Source organism: Ovis canadensis, chromosome 3, assembly GCF_042477335.2.
Source record: "Ovis canadensis isolate MfBH-ARS-UI-01 breed Bighorn chromosome 3, ARS-UI_OviCan_v2, whole genome shotgun sequence".
Classification (NCBI taxonomy): domain Eukaryota; kingdom Metazoa; phylum Chordata; class Mammalia; order Artiodactyla; family Bovidae; genus Ovis; species Ovis canadensis.
The window spans coordinates 33,753,653-33,776,201 of NC_091247.1; the positions used below are offsets into that span (position 1 = coordinate 33,753,653).

At 52.7% G+C, this 22,549-nt stretch overlaps 1 protein-coding gene across 1 annotated transcript; it reads left to right on the top strand.

The window, feature by feature from the left end:
* Positions 1-4,202: 4,202 nt before the first annotated feature.
* On the top strand, positions 4,203-21,865 carry CIMIP2C (ciliary microtubule inner protein 2C). The gene is made up of 4 exons (XM_069580266.1): positions 4,203-4,276; positions 17,681-17,954; positions 19,540-19,652; positions 21,689-21,865. Exons 1-4 carry the CDS (start codon positions 4,203-4,205, stop codon positions 21,831-21,833), a joined length of 606 nt encoding a protein of 201 aa, XP_069436367.1. The 3' UTR covers positions 21,834-21,865.
* Positions 21,866-22,549: the final 684 nt, after the last annotated feature.

The following is a 22,549-nucleotide window of genomic DNA, read 5'->3' on the forward strand; positions in this document are numbered from 1 at the left end:
GCTGGTGTGAGGAGCCCCGGAACCGCCAGGAGGGAGCAGCCGGGGAAGGAACGAGCTCTGTGGATGGAGCACGCTCACACCTCCCTCCTCTCTGCTGCCGCCTCCTCTCCCTCCAATGCGGCCCACAGAGACCAAGGCAACCAAGCCCAGCGGCTCCCTCCAGCGACTCACAGAGACTCCTAGCCCTGCCAGCTCCCGCCCCTCCAAGTTGTCAGCCCAGCGTGTGTGTATCTGTGTGTGTGTGTGTGTGTCGTGTGCGCCTGAGCGCAGCCTAGCAGTGCAGACAGTCTGAATTCATTATTCAGCAGCCGCCTGCTCCCAGATAAAGCTCTGCTCAGCTTCAGATGTCTTCTCACAGCTCCTGGAGCGGGGCTGCCAGCCCACCTCTCCGCAGGGCCTTCCAGGCCAGCTCTCCTGCCATCAGAAGTGGGCAGAAAGGAGTGGGGATGAGAGGGGTAGGCTGGGGTGGGGAGGCACCCCCTCCAGTGGAGGAGAGGGAACTTGATGACCTTTGTGTACCGGAAGCTAGGCTGTTGCACAGTTTCAGGGTGATCCTCGCTGTCCCTCCACCAGTCAAGTCGGCTAGCAAGGCTGCTGCTGCCCACCAGGCTCGGGGGGCCTGGATGGGGCGGGCCTGGTTGTTTGAGGGGGTCACACTGTGCTAGGTAGAAATCCCAGCCAGGGCCCTGCAGCTGGAAAACCAGCATCTACCAGGCAACATCCAGGCTGTGCCTGCTGGCCAGACCCTCAGAAAAGTGTTAGTCATTCGATCACGTCTCACTCTTTGGGACCCCATGGTCTGTAGGCCGCCAGACACCTCTGTCATGGAATTCTCCAGGCAAGAATACTGGAGTGAGTTGCCATTTCCTTCTCCAGGGGATCGTCCCGACCCAGGGATCGAACCCGGGTCTCCTGCACTACCATCTGAGCCATCAGGGAAGCCCTAAGAGGAAAGACGAATGCTTTCCTCCTTCTGCTTTCATGGAGGTTATGACCCCAGGAAGCCAGTCCTGACCCCTTGGAATCCGGGAGGGTGGAAGTGGTACTTCTGGGGAGCCCAGGAGCCAGGCTTAGCGTGATTGGAGATGGCTGACTGTGAAGGCCTCCAAGGCTTATGTTTTACTAAGGGCAGTGCTTTAGGTCCCAGGTGGCAAGATGTTCTGGGGGAGAACTGTCAGCTCCCAGGGTGGGGGAAAGGGTGTCTGCAGCAGAATTTCTAAGGACCAAAGGAGAACTGCCCCTCCTTTCTTCTAGCAGCACACCCAGGAGGGGCTCAGGGGGAAAGGGACCTGGAGGCTGGAATCCCTGAGCCTGGAGTCTTTGCAGGGCCAGCTGCACCCTTGCTCTTACGTTGCTGTGCATCGAATGCCCTGCTGCACCCTTAGCTTCTCGGCTAGACTCAGCTGGAAGTCCCTCTGCAGCCGCACGGCACCTGAGCTGGGTCGGTCCTTGTCTGTGATGCCCCTACCCTCTCTCATCCACTGCTTCATTGGGCTGCTCCACTTACCTCCCCCGGCCCCCCAACTGGGAGACCCTGGAGGGCTGCCCCTTTGCAGCCTCAGAGGCTTGCACACTCTCCTGTGGATAGTAGGCTATTCAGTGACTGTTGACAGGATAAAAGAGTGAGCGTGGTGACCTAGCTGAACAGTCAAAAGGTTAAAAACAAAGAAATATTAAATTCTTACGGGGTGTGACAAGAGGTTACTCCCTTCGAATTCTATAGTCTAAGTGACCTGTAGGATGTCTCAAGAACTTCCTTCCTTCTAGGTGTTTCCTTCCTGCTCTATCCTATTTTTCCTATTTCTTTGTGTTCTAATTCCTTCTCTCTCTTCCCTTCCTCAAATTCTTCTCCTTTCTCACTTTATCCAGTCATATTGAGTTAAAGAATATTTTAGAATATTGTATTTATGCAATAAAAGTGAATGTCTAATTAAATAGATGTTGATTGTCTCTCTTTTTGAAAAGTAAATTCACTAGCATGTTCCAGCCCTAAGGCTAACAGGTGATCTTTGTAAGGTTTGTAGGTGCATTACAGGGGAAAAAAGTCCATCCCCTCCCTAGGCCCTCTGGAGGTTCTCAAGAAGGGGTTGAGTTTCATGGGGCCTCCTACAGACCTGTGCATCTTTAGGAAAAAGTCCTTGAACTTGCCCTAAGCAAGGCCTGCAGCCTTGTTGAATTCTGGTGTCCATATCTATAAAGCTGTAGCAATTCCACCTGGTCAGAACAGAGTACCTGTCAGCTGAGCCACTGACCCTTCTGATACCTAAGCCAGAGCCCACTTTTTAATTTTTACTCTCCTGACTATTACCCTTTGGGCTGACTGTTAGTTCCCTAATAGCTCAGTTGATAAAGAATCTGCCTGCAATACAGGAGACCCCAGTTCAATTCCTGGGTTGGGAAGATCCCCTGGAGAAGGGAAAGGCTGCCCACTCCAGTATTCTGGCCTGGAGAATTCCAGGGACTGTATCGTCCATGGGGTGGCAAAGAGTTGGACATGACTGAGTGACTTGCGCTTTCACTTTCTAGTATAAAGTTGTTCAGTGAACATGTTCTGAACTCCTAGTACGGGGTCCTGGGGTTTCAGACATGCATATGATACGGTCCTGGCCCTCAAGCAAAAGTGACAAACGGAAGAGAACACAGACACACAGAACCCAGAGCAAAGGGTCCACGGGCGGAATCAGCTCAGAAGCTGTGAATCGAGGGAGGGAGTGGGCACTGGACCTTGTCTGGGGGTGGGGGTCACTAGGACCACCTTCCTGGAGTGTGACACCTTGGACTAATTGCTGTTCTTTTACAACATTCACGAATGTTGTTCTTATCATAGCCTACATTCTGGATGGAGAATTTAGAAATCAACAGATGAGGTTGCATTTTGGAGGATGGATGGAGACTCTTCCACCTCCTTTGCAAGCATTCATTCCTTTCAGCTCCTTTTTCTCCCTGGGCCCCAGGTTTCCTGCTTTTGCACCTCTTGGAAGCCTGGGGCCCCCAGTTCCATTGTCATTGGTCCCAGAAGGCCTTCTGAGGATTCTGGAAGCTGACGTTTTCATCAGCTGCCATGGACAGAGTCGAACTATGAAGGTAACACCTCTCATCTGACGGATGAAGTGAGATTGTGCTGGACGACGCTAAACTGCAGAACCACAGACTCTCTGTTGACTCCCGGCCTGCTGCAGGGGGAGCTGGGGAGCAGATTGGGGGTGAGATGCAAAGAGCCCGGCGCCTTCAAGGCTGTCTGTCATCACACTCAGCACCACCACCCCCAACTAAAGACCTAAGGGCCCCTGCCTTGCCCTACATGTGGCCCAGGGCTGTGTGAGGGTCACTGGAGAAATCCAGATGTGAGGGCACCAAAGTCACGGGCTGGGGAGCAGATGCTGTAACAGAGAAACCTCACCCCAGCCTTCTGAAGCTTTGCTCTCTGGGGCAAGGCCCAACCCTGGATTCACAGGAGGGACTGAACTGCAGAGATGGGGCAAATATGAATCGCACTCTGGACCTTTTCACGATTGGCTTTGCCCCTATAAACCACGCTTGTGAGGTAGTTTGAGAGGAAAGAGAGGAGGAGATGGAGGTTCCCAGGGAGAAAGAAGAGATTAAGGAGAAACACGTCGCTCACTCTGACGCACGTTTGTGTGTGTGCGCGCGCGCACGTGTACACACACACACACACACACACACACACACACACATTAAATTACAGAGAGTCCTGGGCAAACATGTCAAGGAGAACACATGCCTGAAGCCCCCTCTGGAAGGCCCCATGGAACTGAGGCGCAGCCGGCAACCTTGGGATGCGACTTCTCTTGGGGTCCCCATGGCCACTGGGGCGCTGGGCTGAGCAGCACTGCTGCTGCGGCTTTGTGCGCCATTTCCACCTGCATCCGGCACTGGCATCGGAGCGAGTATCTGGGCCGGCAGTGAAGCCGCAAGATGCGCCCATTCAAGGATGAGAAAACGGAGGCTTGGGTGGGAGCGACGATTTGCTGGGGTCACACAAGAGAGCTCTTGGAGATAGGGGGACATCTTGTGGGCGCGTCCCACCGGCTACTCCAAGAAGGGGACGGCGAGAGGGGTGCGGGGCCCCCGGACACGCATGCCCCACACTGGCGTTGCTAGGCGCACGGTTGCCGGGTGACCGGTGCTGTTGACCGCGGGGCCGGAGCGCCCCGGCTCGCCGCGCGCTCGCCGCCCGCATCATGGCCTCTCGCAGCGCGGGCACCCTACTGACAGAGTTCAATGCCGCCTACGTGCCCCCCGGCCTCATGCCCGGGTAAGACCGCCGCGCGCCAGCCGCGCCTGAACCTGGGGTGGGGCTGGGGGTCTGAGTCCCTGGGGGCAGTCCCTCCTCTGCTCCCTCCACAAAACCCTCCTCCCGCCTCGAAACTCCATCCCCGCGGAGTGTGAAGTTGAAGGAACCAGGTTGGGCCAAGCTTTCACTTGGTGGGGTGGTCTCCTCAGGGGCTTGCACTCTCAAACCATGCAGTGTCTGGGGGCGGCAGGGGCTCTCCAGTTACCCTTCAGTGGGAAGTCCTTACCTAGTAGGCACCATACCGCCTGCCCGGGATAACAGTGGATGGGGTCCGGCTCATGGAGAGGAGGGGAAGATAGCGTGTGGGGCTGGTGTTTGGAGGGGATGGTGTTTCTGCTGGGCAGAAACAAGAGGATGAGGTGTCCTGGGGAAGGAAGTGAGCTCTTTGTCCCTCAGCACAGTGCAGGCATCCAGGATGCCTGCGGGTGCGCACCCGGAAGCAGAGATGAAAGAATCCGGACGCGTCGTGGGTTCTCCCGCTGATCTCACTTAATCCTCGAAGAATGCCGCCTTTGAAAGCTTCCCGGCCTTTAGGCCTTTAGCATTGTCGGATGCAGGGCCGAACCTACCTTTCCTTGCTCAGGATGTTTTCACACTCCAAACCTCGAAGGTGCAAGTCTGACTGTTCGCTTCCATTGTTTGGTCCTTTCTTTCAAAGTGAGATTTCCACTTCCGACCTTCCCTTCCAAGGTGTGAGACGGTCTTCTCTCTCCTACCAGTCGACATGGGCACTGAGGATGGGGGCTGGGTTCTGAGAATCCACCTGCCCTGTGTCTGCACATCCCATCTGAATGGATGAATGAAATTAATGTCTTGAGAGTTTTGCAGTCACTAACTCCGTGTGGATGAAAAAACATAGGCTTTCTTCTGCAAACTAAATAGACCACAAAATCATGAAGAGGTCCCACTGCTTATTTTATATGACATTTGGATTGTCTTGAAGCAGAATAAGCAGGACATGGAGGAGCTGTGATGTTAAAGTCATTTCTGTGCACAGAGGTGGTGCAGTGACTAGGGGCAGGTGCTGTAGCTTTAAGCCAGCCCCTTTGTGGACAGGGCTTTTCCTGGCTCTTGGGGAACTCAAAAGCTGCTTTGGCTCCCATCTGGCAAAGCTGATTTGCCAGGTCACAGTTGTTTTCTGAAGTCAAGCCTGGTGTCTTAGAAAAGGTGAATAAGGATTTTCCTATTAATCCTTTCAATCATTGGGGCATTCCCTTGATAAAGACATGTTGAGTGCTTGGGATGGGCCTGATGTTGGGTTAAGACAAACAAATGAGGGGAGGGAGGTTGCCCTGGATGGGTTTCAGTCTGGTGTGAATACATAAGGTTTAGTTCAAAACCGTCTTTGCAGCCTTGGATAGTGGTGTTTACAGCATATTCTGGGTGTTTAGCATGAAATTTGATTTTATACATTGACATGTTTTTTTCCTTAAGCCCACCGCAGTCTCTGTTGGAACCTAACCCTCCCCCAGAGCTCCCCTAGTCTGTCTGGGACTGCAGGGAGGAAAGCTGCATGTTTCAGAAGCAATCCTAGGATGCTTCTCTATCCATACCACTTGTCTGCAGTTCCCTTGAGTGCCCTGTCCTGTGATTGATCTAGAAATTGTGGTAACAAGTGAATCATAAATAAGGCTCCAAGCATGAGCAGCTGAGCCTATATGTGCTACCTTTCTCAGCTGGATCTTTCTGGGAGGGATGTATTCACCCTAAAGATTCTCATCAACAAGGAATGGATTGAGTTGTCTTATATGTCTGAATGCTACCTCATTGGCGATTTTATTAATGAAAGAATCCAAGATTTCTCGCCACACTTGGGTAATTATTATTTTTGTATGCCTTTTCAAAGATTAATCACAGGATTTTAAGAGCAACTAGTCTCTTCTGACACTCAAATCATCCCCCTTACCAGTTTTATTCATAGAGGCAGAGAATATTGACAAATATTAAGGACCTCAGAAATCAGGTAGTCCAGCCTTCCCACCTCCCATTCCAGATATAGTCACTAAGGTCTGGGCAGGGGGGACATGCCTGAGCCTCAGGCTGGTGATGGAAGAGCTGGGCTGCCACCAGGCCGCTGATACCCTGTAGCAGCACTGTAAACTCCCATGTATAAGCACCTACTATGTGCTAGGCATTGAGCTGGGCTTTTTACAAACTTTTGTGTTTTTGAATCTTCACAACAACCCAGATGAGAAATTGCCCAAGGTCATTCATCAAGTTCACCAGCCAGGTCTCTGTGATATCAACACCCTGCTGTCCACAGCTGTTAGCAGTTATCATCAGATTCCTACAGCATTCAAGGCCTGATTCTAGGTACTGAGGGGAATAGGATGCTGGTCTTCAGACTAGGATGCTCCATCTGGTCCCTTAGTGGACCAGCACACTATCAGCACACAGATATTGTGCCATTGTTTGGCCTCTGTCCCATCTCTTGGGTCAGAGTCCCTGAGGTTGTAAGGCTTTTCCAGGGAGAACATTGACTCTGTGCTTCCTGCTTCTAGGGCAGATCCAGGCTCTCTCTGCCTCCCCCAACACCTCACCCATCTCCCAGTCCAAACACATCCCTGGGCACAAAACACAGGCCATCTCCTGTGGAGGAGAACCAGGTTGGATGTAGGAGATGCATGTGCCCCAATGGGTACCTGATGCCACTCACACAGCCCTGAGGGACTGGGAGCCTTTCTAAAAAACAGGAGATGGGGGTCCCTGGAGACCCAGGCTTTGTAACAGGGACTCTCCCTCTCTCCAGAAAAGTCACCAGCCCTTAGAAATGTGCTCCCATTTGTCAGTTCAATTCAGTAAATATTAAAGAGGAACTGCAAGGGGAAAAGAAAAGTAGGAAAAGCAAACAAAGGAATAAATGTAGAAAAATCTTAATAGGTTTAAAAAATTAAAAATTAAAAAAAGAGAAAAAAAAAGAAGAAGGAAAAGGAAAACTCCACAGAACTGCAAAAGGACAATGTAGAGGCAGAAGTTTATAACAGCAATAAAAAGTGTGATTGAAAAAAAAGCTCAAAAGCTTAATTAGATTTCATAGTGCTAATAAATTGACAACTACATAAAAGTGAAAAAAAAGGAAAAAAAAAAAGAAAAAAATCCAAAATAAACTACAGAACAAGTCAAAGCACAAGAATAATAAATGTTTGTCTTGAGCCTCTGCTGTCAGCATCCTTTCCCTCTCTGGGAGTCACAGTCCACCTTATCTCCCTAGGATGCCCTCCAACACTGCGCTGGTCTCTGGACCTGCTGTCAGGAAAGCTCAGACTCTAATTTGGTCCTGCTCCTGTGTGTTCTTGCCTTTAATGTCCACAGCTATCAGAACTAGTGTGTTTTCTTTTGTGGGAGCTCTCAATGTCCTTTTATATTCCATAGACAGAGTCTGCCTAGTTGATCATGTGGATTTAATCTGTAGCTTGTAGAGCTGGTGGGAAGGTTTTGAGTCTTCTTCCTTAGCCACACTGCCGTTTCAATTATGGTTTTATTTCCACCTTTGCATGTGGGTTGTCCACTGGGGTTTGCTGCTGCGGCTGCCCTGGAGGACTTGGGTCTGCCCCAGTGAGGGCCAGATGTGGAGATGGTGTAGCTCCTTGGATCGCAGGGGCTCTGGCAGCTTACACAGGGGAGTTGGCGGCTAGGGCAGCAGGAAATACAGTGCTCTAGAAGGGTATGGCAACCCACTCCAGTATTCTTGCCTGGAGAAGCCCACTGACGGAGAAGCTTGGCAGGCCACAGTCTACAGGGTCACAAAGAGGTGAACATGACCAAAGCAACCCTGCGTACATAGACGCAAGGCTTTTTTTTGCCTGTGGCAGCTCTGCCCCAGTGAGGGTTGAGCGTGAATGTGATGCAGCTGCTTAGGTTGTGGGGACCTTCGCGGCGCCAATTGTGCAAGGACATGGACTGCCTCAGCCGCAGAAGTTGTGACCCTATCAAAGTCTTTTTTTGAGCCTCTGGTAGCTGGTAATCAATTCAGCAATTATTTCCAGAGTACCTACTGAGTATCAGGAATATAGGGACGCAGGTATGAGTAGTGCAGCCCTCTGTCCCCGTGGAGTTTGCAATTCAGAAAGGAAGAATTTACCAGGGCACAGATGTTTACAGCACAGCAGAATGTGGGCTGAGACATAAGAGAGGCACGAAGAACAGAGACAGTTCAATAGTGGGGATGGGCATGGGCTGTGGGTGGGTCAGAAGAGGCTTGATTGGAAGGGGGATATATGAAAGTACCTTGAAGGATGGATAAGATCAGAATCTGGGGAGAGGAGGAAGCATCTTCTGGATGGAGGGGATGCCCTGAGGAAAGGCATGAACTGGAGTTACCAGCAGGATATGCTTTGAAAGCAAAAAATGGCCTATTTGCCTGGAGTGGCAAAGCTGTTGCTGAACCTAACTTATGTCTGCTCGCCTGTGCCCAGTAAAGGTAACCTACTGACCTGGGTTGTGGTGAAGGGAAGTGCCAAGTTTATTTCAGGGCACCAAGCAAGGAGTCCAGGTAGCTCGTGCTCAAAAGCCCCCAACTCACTGAAGGTTTCCAGGGAAAGGCTTTTAAGGACAGGGTGAGAGAGGAGGGTTGTGGGGTGCCTGATTAGCTTGTGGGCATCCTTCTGATTGGTTGGTGGTGAGGTAATCAGAAGTCAGCATCATCAACCTTCTGGTTCCAACCATTCTGGGGTCTACGCACTTGTGGGCAGCATGCAACTGACTTCTTCCGCCTGGTGGGTGTTTCAGTATCTGCACCACAGCTCACAGGACATAGCTTAGAATATTATCTATAGTCCTTGAGGAGGAACGAGAGGTGCTTGACTTTGTTTAATGACCGAACTAGTATTATTTTTGTCTTGCCTGACCGTTTCCCTTTCTTTCTGCATTTTCTCACATCTCTGATGAAATTTCTTCTTTTGAATTCGGGAAAGGCCTAGGAAGCTACAGTTTTTCTACAGACAAGAGCAGGCAGAGGACATGATTGGGGGATCAGGGAGCGGGGGGGGCGATTGTGTCCTAGGAAAGCCCCATAGGGTCCTGCTTGGTCACAGTGTGTCAAGGAAGTGGATGATTGGACTGGAAAGACCTCTCACAGGGCCCATGTCCAGGAGGGCCTTGTGCACCTGGCCCAGTTTGTTCTTCATTTCCCAGGTGATAGGGAACTGTGAAAGTTGTTGCCCAGGGGAGGGATCTGATCAAAATCATACTCAGCAGGAAGTGTGTGGGGAAGAGGGTGCTCATGGAATGAGGACATGCTGAACAGTAGCAAGTTAATTAGTTAATAAGCTGCTCATGGGATCCCTGATGGTGCACGGTAATTAATTTGAATGTTAGCTGTGGGGCTAAGCAGTGCTATTAAGAGGGAGGGAGGGATGGCTCTCTGTGCACATAGTAACCACAGTGGACCTTTGCTGTGGACCAGGCTGAGCACCATCTCCAAGCTTATGTGGTGTGCAGGCAGGTGAGGGGCAGGGACAGAGGAGGAGGAGGTGCGAGAGTGCTGTAGGGACCATCCGATGCCCAGTTGTGAAACATACCATTCCCTTCTGTTCTTTCCACCTTGGCCCACCATACACTCCACAAAAATGGAGCTCTACCGTGGAACTGGGCGATCATGCTTGTGGCTCACAAACGCAAGAGAATGGGCACATAGACCTGGTCAAGGTGTGCCCCCTGAGAGCTAAATAAATATGACTGTGTGCGTATGCCTGCACATGTGTGCGTGCACACACACACACACATGCATGGGCACACCTCATACACCCCACCCAGAACAGCAGGAGCTGAATTGAATCCAGAATCCAGGCAGAACCTTAGGAGGTTCTGCGGAGGAGAAGGCTTCTCTTCTATTGGAATGCAAATATCTTGGCATTCAGAGAAGGTGGGAGAGCAGGGAGCAGAGGAGGAGTATGGCAGAGAGAAGAATCACGAAGACACGTCACCTTTCTAAAGCTCCTTTCTTTGAGATGCACACCCGCCTCTGGGGGTGGGATGCTCCGTGCCTGTGTGCCCTTGGCATATGGGAGCCCGATGTTCCAGGACACAGTTCCCCCAGCTTCTGGACTTATGCCTCTCACAGCAAACATTTATTGAGCACTTGTCATGGATCAGGGGCACTGTAAGTTTCTGGGGTAAAGGAGAACTCACATTAGCAGAGGAGATGAGCTAATGCAGATCTCCAGCTGGATGAAGGGTCATAATCCTACTGTGGGGCAGAGATGCTGGGTAGGCGGGTGGTCGGGGAAGGCAACAGGGAGCCTGGCTCTGTGAGTGAGGGTGAGAGCCCCCTGGTTGGGCAGGGATGCAGCCTTCCAGGTGGAGAAATCTGTGTGAAAGCTTGGAGAGCATGCAAGGGATGTAAGTGACGTGTCCAGGGCATAGGGCACCTCTGGGAAAGTGAGAAGAGGGGTACACCGTGGGGATCTGATGATGAAGGATCACTCTATCATCAGTGTGGACGACAGGCTGCAGGGGGTGAGCCTTGGTCTAGGGCAAGGGTCTCCAATCTCCAGGATCTAATGCTTGATGATCTGAGGTGGAGGTGATACACACACACACACACACGCACAACTGTCTGTGGAAAAGTTGTCTTCCATAAAACTAGTACCTGATGCCAGAAAGTTTGGGGACTGCTGGTCTAGGGGAATTGCTACAAGATCCGAGGCTGCCCAGTTAAGCAAAGAGGAGGCTTGTAGCCCTGGGAGGGAGTAGGGCCGTGGGAAATCCCTAAGGAGAGGGCAGAAGCAGGACTGGCAGAGAGGCCCGATGTGGCGGTTAGTAGGGTGAGGCCTGGTTTCTGGGGGATTCTGTAGATGGAGGTGGTGTTAACCAAGACAAGGACAGCCAGGAGGAACAGTAGGCTAGTTTTGGTCCTGCTGAGTCTGATGCCCTGGGCAAGCCCTCGGTGGACACCTGGATGTGTGGATCTGTGGCCAGAAGAAAGATCGGAGCTGGAGACACGGATCTGGGTGTCCTTGGTGTTGGATGTCTAATGTGAACGAGCTCTCCCGGAGGGAGTGGGTCCCTGAAGAGAGAAAAGGACTCTGAGGCAAGACCAGCGCCTAGTAGAAGAGCAGGGGAAGAGCGGCTGACCCAGGTCTATCCTCCCCTCTGCTGAGGTTTCCTGCAAAGCTCCCGCCGATGGAGACCCCTTCATGGAGCTCCACCAGCTCTCCTCCCATACAACACCCCCCGCCCACGGGAACGGGCCTTCCCTCCTCATGTTTAATAGCACTGGATCCTTGACCACCCCTACGCACACACATCCACTCCAGGAATCAATAAACACTGAGTGAGGAGTAGGAGTGAGGAAGGCGGGCTGAGGGATGCAGGCTTCTCATTTTCAACGCCTAGCATCTCACCAGCACACAGTGGCTTCCTGATAAAGCAACTCTTTTTTTTTTAATTGGAGTATAATTACTTTATAATGTTGTGTTAGTTGCTGCTGTACAACAAAGTGAATCAGCTATCAGTTCAGTTCAGTCACTCAGTCGTGTCCGACTCTTTGCGACCCCATGAATCGCAGCACGCCAGGCCTCCCTGTCCATCACCAACTCCTGGAGTTCACTCAGACTCACATCCATCGAGTCAGTGATGCCATCCAGCCATCTCATCCTCGGTCGTCCCCTTCTCCTCCTGCCCCCAATCCCTCCCAGCATCAGAGTCTTTTCCAATGAGTCAACTCTTCGCAGGAGGTGGCCAAAGTACTGGAGTTTCAGCTTTAGCATCATTCCTTCCAAAGAAATCCCAGGGTTGATCTCCTTCAGAATGACCGGTTGGATCTTCTGGCAGTCCAAGGCACTCTCAAGAGTCTTCTCCAACACCACAGTTCAAAAGCATCAATTCTTCGGTGCTCAGCCTTCTTCATAGTCCAACTCTCACATAAGTATACGTATATCCCCTCCCTCTTGAACCAACCTCCTACCCCACGGCCCATCCCTCCTCTCTAGGTCGTCACAGATCGCTGAGCTGAGCTCCCTGCGCTACACAGCACCTTCCCACTAGCTGTCTATTTCACACATGGATATATGCCAGTCCCAATCTCCCAATTCATCCCACCCCTCCCTTCTCCCCTCCCCATGATCATAAATCTATTTGCTACATCTGCATCTCTATTCCTGCCCTGCGAACAGGTTCATCTGTACCACTTTTTATTAGATTCCACATATATGTGTTAATATATATTTGTTTTTGTCTTCCTGACTTCATTCTGTATAACAGACTCTAAGTCCATCCACATCTCCACAAAATGACCCACTCTCATTCCTTCCTATGACTGAGTAACATGCCACTGTATACATGCACCATATCTTCTTTATCCGCTCATCGTCGACCCACCATTAGCTTGCTTCCATGTCCTGGCTGTTATCAATAGTACTGAGACAGACATTGGGGTGCATATGTCTTTTTGCATTATGGTTTCCTCAAGGCATATGCCCAGTAGTGGAATTGCTGGGTCATATCACAGTTCCAGTTTTAGTTTTTAAAGGAACCTCCATACCATTCTCCATAGTGGCTGTATCCATTCACACTGCGACCAACAGGGTGAGAGGGTTCCCTTTCCTCCACACCCTCTCAGCACTTGTTATCCGTAGATTTCTTGATGCTGGCCACTCTGACTGGTGTGAGCTGGTGCCTCGTTTCATTTTTTATTTGCACTTCTCTGACAGTGACGTTAAACATCTTTTCATGTGCGTGTTGACCATCCGTTTGTCTTCTTTGGAGAAATGGCCATTAGGTCTTCTCATTTTTTGATTGGGTTGCTTGTTGTTTCGATATTGAGCTGCATGAGTAACTCTTAATGCCGTCTGACTCACTCAAAAAATATTACCTGTTCAAGTAAAGAAGAACTCACAAATCACCCCAAACCCAAACACCGAGGATTAACCCGACCTTCATTTTAGGTTTCTTTTTATGTAGATAAAAAGGCTAAATGGATGGGTGTGTGGACAATGGGTAGAAAGATAGACAACAGTTTTATAAAAAGATGAACATACCATATTTACTATTTTAAAATGAAAAGCATGAAATGTAACCTAACTCAAACTCAACTGAAGAGAAAGATACTGAAGTAAAATGGGAGGACAGACTTTAGATAAATGCTAATTCATCGCAAGAGATATTTGTTTCTAAAAGTTCCCTCTAACAGAGAGAACAGGAGAGGGAGAGAGAATAAAACCCATTACGGGGTTAGAGTAATTATGTTATTTTTACCAGCGTGTTTCAATTTTGGATGCCATGGGTTGACTGCGCTTTAAAAATCCTAAGTGCATTCCCATCTCCCTTCCACCCACCCCTCAATTTTTTTTACTCAAATTATTTTTTTCCTTTGACAGGTTTTATAACATTTACATTCTTTTCTGCAACCAGCCTTCACCTAGTAGCTATTCCTAGTTCTGCCCTTAAATAGATGAGAAGTAACTACCAGTCATTCTAACAGAGGTTCTACATTCCTGAGTGTTTTTTTTTTTTCTTTTGAATCATCGCTGATTGGCAGGATTTCATCACTGAACACTGTCTTAGGAAGAGCATTGGGTGCTCTATTTCCGGAGTTCTTCCACGCAGCTGCCTTTCCACCTGGAGGGCTGGCCAGTTCCTCATTCTCGGGTCACGCTCTCTTCTCTGCAGAACGCTGTAGACGGGTGTTCATTTTCATTCTGTTGCTTTATTTTCTCTGTGTTGGGGTTTGGCAACAACTGGTGGGTGACATCACCTCTCTCATCTGCTGCATTCTGAACCACCTGGGAAAGAAGATGAACGAGGGAGGCTGGCATTAGGCAATGGGGCTGACATTGAACCCTCAAATGAGATGGCAGGGCAAGGGCAGAGTGCATCCCCCAAAACAGGGCGTGGAGGAGCAGGGTGGGCTTCCTTGCTTCCAAGCAAAGTGGGGAAGGAGAGTGGGCTTCACTCTCCCTGGCCTTCACCAGGGAGATGCCCCTCCACTTCTAACATAGAAGGGCTCCCTCTACACAAAGAACTCCTCGGGATGAAGGAAGAAGCATCTCCCCACTGCTTGCCTTTGGCTTCTTGATGATTGAACTGATATTTTTATTACATTTCATACTCAAAACAAAGAACCTTCAGGTTACGCATCTTCCCAGTGGATGATCTTCTATGACCTTAATGAAGAAGTATAAGCTCATATGTGAATGATGGGGTTAGAAGTCAGGCTGAGGGAGGTCAACAAAAGCATGAGCACGGAAGAAATGAAGGCAACAAGTACAGAGCATTCCCAGGAGAGATTTGGAAATGAAGGAAGAGAAAGGGCTCTAGAGAACAGCAAGGCCAAGTGTAGGGTTTTGCAGTCTAGGCAAAGCTTTGCATGTTTGTAGGCAGAAGGGAAGATGCTCAGGAAGGAGGAGAGATCTCAGGTGACTGGGAGGATGGACAGAGGCCGAGAGAGACAGGGAGGGATGGATTGGAAGAAGGAGGCCTTGGTGAGGCAGGAGGGGGTGCTCCAGACCCAGGAGGGGAAGGCCATGGGCCAAGAGGAGGACTCCATTCTGGAAGTGGCCAAGGTGACCCCACAGGCTCACAAGCACTCAGCCACCCCACCATCTTCTCAGGGCCAGAGACATGGCTGCCAGCAGGGAACTCAGGTGGGGCCAGCAGGAAGGGTGCTGCGGCAGGAGGGAGAGGCTTAGGACCCCAGGGCAGAGAGAAACCAAGGGACAAGAGAGATGAGGCTGGAGAAAGGCCCAAGTTCAGTGGGGGTGTCTCCCCTCCGCTTCTGGTTCAGCACCTCCATTGCTCCCTGCTCTGGCCCTGGACATCCTCAGATGCTGCAGGACCCCAGGAAAGTAGAGCCACAGAGGGTGGATAGGACCAGGAACCTGGAAGGACTCCTATAATGCCTACAGTGGAAAGCCAATTGGAAGGTGTGTCAGTAATCTCCATGCTTAACTTTCTCTCCATTCACCCAACGATGAAATCATGCATTTCTGTCTAACTCTAAGCTAACACCTATCCTCCTACTGAGAAGACTGAGGCCCAGGGCAGCTCTCAGAGGTCACACTGAAGCACGACTTCAAAGGTCTCACCGTGCGTTGGCCTCCGGTGCAGGATGAGCTTCTGAAATGGAGAAGCCCTCGATGTAGCAGTGGCCTGGCAGCCTCCCCATACTTCCAGGGCGTCCCTGTGAATGTTTTCATCGTGGGGAGTGAGCTCAACTGAGAGGAAGTAAGACTCGGAGTGTTGCAGTGAAATGATCCCAGGAGACGCGCCAGAGGGCCTTGGAGCATGGCCCCTGGCCTTCGGTGTCTGTAGGTCCAACATCATTGGCTCTGTTGGGATGTCAGCTACTCACCTTGTTTGTTCAATAGACATCTCCTGCCCAGACCATGTGCCTGACCTGGTTCTGAAAACTGGGGATAAAACATGAGTAAGATGGAATCAGACCCCACCCTCGAGAAGCTCATGGTCTAGCAGGAAGACGAGAAGTAAGCAGACAACAGCAGGACAGGGTGAGAGGGGTTTAGGTCACAGAGGGAACAGGGAGCAGGACCCACGTCGACCACCTAGACCCACCTGGGAGAGGCGACAAGGAAAAGGCTTCTTCAAAGAACTGACATTTGAACAAGACTTAAAGGACCTCAGCACTGGAGGCAAAGAGCAGGGGGATATGGGGATGACGGGCAGGCTGGTCATTCCTGGTGGCAGGAGGCACAGGGCAAGACCCTGGTGGTGGGGAGAGTGAGAGGAAAAGGGGGAGGGAGTGGGGAGAGTAATTCCACCTTGGAACTGCAGTGCTTTCTACAACCAGTGTGTAGGGTGGCTGATGAGAGGGAGAGGAAGGCAAGGGTCAGGCCACTGACAGCCTCCCATGCCATGCTAAGGACTTGACTTCAGGAAGCTCAGTCTGGCTGAAGTGTGGGAAATGGGCTGGAGGTATGAGAGCGGACAGGAGAGCAGGGAAGCTGTTCCTGCTGAAGTCCAGGTGAAAGGCGAGGTAGCCTGAGCTCAGGTGGGGGTATTGGAGCTGCAGGGCTCAGCAGCTGATTGGATGTGAGGGATGAAACTGGGGGAGACGGAGGCTTGTTTGGTCTTGGACATCTGCAGGGTGCTGTTCACTGAGGTGGGACTAGAGTGTTGGGGAAGGTGAAGGTGGGAAGTAAGGGCTGGGGGACATCCCAGGGAGATGTGGAGTGTGCAGTTGTACACAGGAGTCTGAAGCCTGGGGGGAGCTTCTGGGCTGGAGATGTAGACCAGGGGTCCTCCACACACCGGTGAGGGTTAAGACCAGGACATGGGAGCCATCGCCAGGAGGACTCGGCAGGGGGAGGGCGGCCAGGAAGACCCCAGAGGAAGTGGACAGAGGAGGGACATGATGAGAAGGACAGAGAGGTTTATGAAAACCAACACCAAACAAGAGAGCAGTATAATAAAAACCAAAAATGATGTTTCAAGAAGAGAGCGGCCCACGGTGTCCAGCGCTGCAGAAAGGCCATCAGCGTTTCTGCGAGAGTGACTCCAACGGCAGAACCGGGCGGGAGGGGGACAGGGCCAGGTTTCTGAGGGTGAGGGCGGCGCGGGGGTGTTGGGCGAGCTGTGCTGACGGGGAGGAGGCTTTGACCTCTTGATATCCTTGCCCCAAATCTGATTCCCATGCTCTCTGATGTCACTGACTCTCCTCACCCTCTCCCCAAACGAGTCTCCATGCTCTCTGTGAGTCTCGCTTAACCAGGGCTCTTGAGCGTGCTGGGTCTGTTCTGCTCTGCTCTGTGTCCCCAGGGGGCTCTTCTTGCCTCCTCCTGTCCCTTCCACTGGCCCCCTTGGTCATAGAAGGTGACGGAGCTCCAGAAGCTGGGCAAGCTCTCCAGGCCGAGTGGATGGTGCTGTGTGAGGCTGAGGTGCTGGGAGGCAGGCTGGAAGGCTGGAGCCCTGGCTACCTGGACCCCTGCCCCTTCAGCCATAACCTCGGAACCATGGAGAAGGAAATGGCAACCCACTCCAGTATTCTTGCCTGGAGAATCCCATGGACAGAGGAGCCTGGCAGGCTACAGTTCATGGGATCGCAAGAGCCAGACATGGCTTAGCACTATCTTTTCAGAGGTGCAGGCAGCCTCCACAGCTTCAGGTCAACCCCTCCATCAGTGGAGGCCCATCAAGGAGAAGCGATTTGCCTACAGCCTCGCTGAGAGGGTCAGGACTGGACCCGGGTGTCCTGGCCCCGCTGTGAACCTCTGGTCTGGAGAGATCTCTGCGGGGAGGTAGAGGCCAAGCATCTCTCTCATGTGTCCTTGCCCTGAGGCCTGAGCTGGGCGGGCACCTTAGGAAGCCTCTCGAGACCAGGAGGTGACCAGCGGGACCCACTGACCTCGCCCCCAGTCTTTAAGGAACTAGCCTGGAACCCTCCACCGCCCCCCTGCCCTGCTCTCTCAGGTACAAAGGCCACGTTCCTGGCGTGGCCTCCTCCTTCGGCTCCTCCTATGGCACTACCACCCTCAAGTACTTCCAGGACCAGCGCAACGCAGCCCTGGGGAGGAGCTCCACTACGTTCAGCAGAGGCGGCCACTTCCCGACCATCTTCTCCCCGAACCCCACCCAAGTGCTGAGGGACCGCACCCTTACCCGGGACCGCTGGCTGCACACCCCCAGCTACACCCGCTTCAACCTGGATAGCAGCCGCTGGGCCGAGCTCTTGCACTTCTACCAGGTGGGTGGTCCTGGCTGGGCTCCGGCCACCCCCTCCCCACTCCCCCCACATTCCCTCTCCTTTGCCATGGGAAGGGAGTGACGGCTGGTGGCCCGGGGAGACTCTCAGCCTCCAGAGCGCCTCAGCTTTTGCAGAGTCCCTGAGCCAGCAGGGAACCTGGTGAGTTTGGTTGGGGAGCGTGGAGGGTCTCAGTGCTCTGCTTCTCCGACTCCCCCCCACCAAATCTGACCTCCCCACTCTGGGGGCTCCAGTGGCTCATCCCCTGCTCCCCTGCTGCTGTGAGAGCTGGGGGCCTTTCGGATGTTTCCGCCATCACTTCCCCCCAGTCGTCGCCTCTCCCCCTGGGCCCTCACTTACTTCCTTTCTGAGCAAAAGCCTAAGGTTCATCCCCAGTATGAATCTTGTACATTGAGGACTGCAGAGCCCCAGCCAGGCTCCAGCCCCAAGTCTACTCTTCACAGTACACCAGATCCCCGTGCCCACCACACCAACTCCTACTCCACAGGCCCTTTGAGGATGAGCCTGGGCCAGGCGGTGCTAGAGGTAAAGAAGCGCCTGCCAGTGCAGGAGACATAAGAGATGCAGGTTTGATCCCTGGGTGGGGAAGATCCCCTGGAGGAGGGCATGGCAACCCACTCCAGTATTCTTGCCTGGAGAATCCCATGGACAGAGGAGCCTGGCGGGCTATTGTCCATAGGGTCACAAAGAGTCGGACACCGACTGAAGTGACTTAGGACATACGAACGCACCAAGTTGACTTCAGACCCCCCTGCCCTTGGGGAAAGAGAGGCAGGGTCTGCCCATTCCCCCATCTTGTCCTTATCCTGCTCCCCCAGACCTGGTCCCAAAGGGCCACAGGCTCACAGACACTCGCCCACCTCGGGGAGGCCAGGGATCCCTCTCTGCTGTGGTCTTGGAAACCTCATGGCCCCTCAGCATCCTTGCAAACATCGCTCCTAGCCTGATTTCAGGGACCCGGATGCCTCCTGGTCCCCAGGGTGGAGAACGGCATGAGAAGGCTTCCCCAGGAGACATGGCCGGGTTGATGGGGTCAGACTCTGAGGTGCTGTGGAACCGTGCTGTGAGGCCCGGGGAAGGCCTTTACCACTGTCTTGGCTCACAAAGCACAGCCTGTCTGGGAGGGAGGGAAAGGGAGACACTCCACTCTGGCAACCCACTCCAGTACACTGGCCTGGGAAATCCCATGGACAGAGGAGCCTGGTGGGCTACAGTCCATGGGGTCACAAAGAGCCGGACACGCACACACACACACGCACGCACGCACGCACGCACGCACGCATGTAGCTTACCTGGGCCACCTATTGACCGAGGCCTCACATACCTCACCTCTGCTGTCCCCTGCCTCATTGACTCGACCAGCACAGCTGGCATGGGGTGTATCATTATCGCCAGGAGTCAGACAAGGAGCTGGGGCTCAGGAGGGCACCCAGCTGGGGACTCTTCTCTGGAGGCATGAGGGGAGACGACCCAACCCCCTGCCCAGGTACAGCCAGGCAGGGAGCAGGCGCCCGCGTTCACTCCCGCGCACTAACGACCGGTCCTCTCTTCCTTGGTTGGGCTGTAGATGGCGCAGCGGCATCGGGAGCACTATCAAGACAAGACAGGCTTGGTGCACCGGGTCCCCTACTTCGTGCTGCCCGTGAGGGAGTCGGACCGGCACCCCATCCCCACCGACCTGTGAGTGCCTTCCCTCCCCTCCTCCGCGCATTCACCAGCTCCTGTCTACAGGGCGCCGGCTCTTGCCAGGCCTGCAGGCCCCCAGACTGAGAAACGAGTTAAGACTCTTAACTCCTGCAGCACACAGGGTGACAGGTGAACAGAGCTAGCGGGTGAGCCTCAGGAGGGGAGGCCAGGAATCTGAATGGGCAGAGTCAGGAAGATCATCTGCCTGGTCAGATGCGCGGGGAATTTGGCGGCAAACCGCCTCGTCTTTGTTGGCCTGAGTCTGCCATGGCAGCCTTGGAGCTACACTGGTCCAAACGCTGGCGCAGCCACTCCGTGCAGCAAGGAGCTGCTGCCCTCTGGTGGACCTACAGAGTACTACACTAAACAGGGACTGTATCTCCAGCCCTGGTGTAGACTCAGAGGAAACGTACTCCTAGGAACTCAACCATATTTTTCCAAAGCCCAGCAGTCTATCTAAGAAATATGAAAGTATCTCACGTTTTTTAATTGGGAGAGCTTCTTTTCCCAGGGAAGGCCAGCTCTGCCCTGTGAGATAACCCAGGTGGTTTCCTTGATCTCCCTCCTGACGCCCAGGCAGGGAGGTCTGAAGTCTGTGCCGTGAGGTGTCCTATGGAGTAGGGGGCATCGGAAGGTTAGTGGACAGATCTTGGGTTTCCAACTCCATGCTGACCTTTGCTTGCCCCAGGAGCCCCGAGTCTTGCCATTGTTGTTTACTGATAAAGCAGCAACCCTTTCCATAGAGTTTAATGGTTTTTGAAGATACAATTTAACATCACCTATAGATTCTTCCCAGATGGCACTAGCGGTAAAGAACCCACTTGCCAATGCAGAAGACGTGAGACACCAGTTTGATCCCTGGATTGGGAAGATCCCTTGGAGGAGGAAATGGCAACCCACTTCCATATTCTTGCCTGGAGAATCCCATGGACAGAGGGGCCTGGTGGACTACAGTCCATGGGGTCGCACAGAGTCGGACATGACTGAAGCAGCTTAGCATGCACAGATTCCTCTCTGTGGGACAGATGGACCCATTTTCTAAATAGGGAAACTGACTTAGTAATGGCTTCAGGGACTTGAACAGATGGCAAGTCTAGTAGGAGGTAGAACTGGAGAGAACCCAGATCTCCCAACACCAATGCTAAGATTCTAGATTGGCCATCTCACCACCTTGGGGTGGCTCTGAGTCAGTCCATCCCTGGAGACATTGTGGGGCCTCGCCTGGGGACAAGTCTCCTCTTGAGACCTCACCAGACAGTATCTACATCTCCTACAGCTGAGGGACCCCAGGATGCCCTAGCTCTGTCCCTTCTCCAACTGCCTGACAGCCCGTGCTGCTGCTGACGGCTTCATGTCTAACACAGAGCACCAATGAGGTGTTTGGGAGTAAGAGGGTCATTGGTTACACTCAGCCTTTACTCTGATCATCTCTGTGGCCTGGGGAACATCCCTGGCCTTCCCTGAGGTTCATTGCTACTGTCATTTTCATCACTATCGCCACCGTCATCATCTCTATTTATCACTATCATCTTCATCACCATCATCACCATCACCATTGCCATCATCGCCACCATCACCATTATCATCATCTTCACCACCATTGCCATCACCACTGCCACCACTATCATAACCATCGCCGTCATCACCAGCAGCTGCAGCGCGTTCTTAGAACGCGTGTTGAGTGTTCGCTCCTTGTTCGGCATTCTATTAGTGCTTTGCATGCATTATTTCATTTACTCCTCAAAGCAAAGTTAGGAGGGAGGTACCAACATCAGTCCATCCTACATGTGTACACTTCTAGCAGGAACTGGGCTGGAATCCATCCCAGCTTCCTGACACCCATGCCCTTGCTCTTAACCACTGAGCTTCTGTACAAACACCAGTCCTTCTGATCTCTAGTGCAGGGTGACTTACCAGATGCTAAGCTGACCAGCAGCCAGCAGAGCCAGCATCATGGGCTGGAAAATGGGCCTTTTTCACCCTGGTGGCCTGGCTCACTGCATAACACTGGCTCCACCCTCACCCCACAGGCCTCCTCTGAGCCCGAAGGAGAAGTGGCATCTATTAAGAGTGGCCCCTGAGAACCTGAGGACCTACCAGACATTCCCGTCGGGGAAGAGGGTCTCCCCACAGGAGCGGCAGAGGCGGGACTGCTACTTTGAATTCAGAGCGTGACGCCTGAGAGCCACGGCCCTGACAAGGTTGGCTTTCTGGAATAAAATCTTTAGCTACGACCATCCCATGCTCTCCCCTTCTGAGCCCCAGGAGCACTTGGCCTCAGCTGGACAGTGCCTGAGGGTCACACAGCATGGGGTCTGAGGGACCTGTGGGATGCTCACCCCAGGTGTCAGCACCAACAGAAAGCAATGTCAGCCCCCTGCTGGGCCCACCCACCTCTCCCTGGAGGACTGCAGGGGTCCCAAGGCACTCAGGCAGAGTGAGCCCTCCCGTCTGCTCCCACTGGGATAATCAAGGGTCCCGTTAGGCCATGACTGAGAATGAGGGTGTAGTGGTCCTGGACCACTCACACTGGTGTCAGATGCTAAGGAAATCCCATTTGAGCCCTGGCCCAGCCTCTTTTCATTCACATGACAGCCTGTGAGAGAGGGGGTTGTTGTCCCTACTTCACTGGTAAGACCCTGGGGCTCAGAGGTGGTGAGAGCTGCCCAAACTCATGCAGCTGGGAAGTGGCACAGCCAGATTTGAACCCAGACCTTTCAGACTCCCAGTTGCTGGCATTCCCCCTACACTCTTCACTTGTGGTCCAAGTGGGGGCTGAGGGGCAGGGGTGACACAGATCCCGGAGGGCCCTGTGGTGTCTGAAGGAAGAAACCACTTTCTCCCTCCTGCCCTGACTGGCAGGGACAGGCTGCTTTGACATCACCCCGGGA

Coding starts and splice junctions, on each gene's coding strand:
- CIMIP2C (XM_069580266.1), top strand. CDS start 4,203: ATGGCCTCTCGCAGCGCGGGCACCCTACTGACAGAGTTCAATGCCGCC. Junction 4,277..17,680: donor CCCCCCGGCCTCATGCCCGG/GTAAGACCGCCG, acceptor CTGCTCTCTCAG/GTACAAAGGCCACGTTCCTG. Junction 19,653..21,688: donor CACCCCATCCCCACCGACCT/GTGAGTGCCTTC, acceptor CTCACCCCACAG/GCCTCCTCTGAGCCCGAAGG.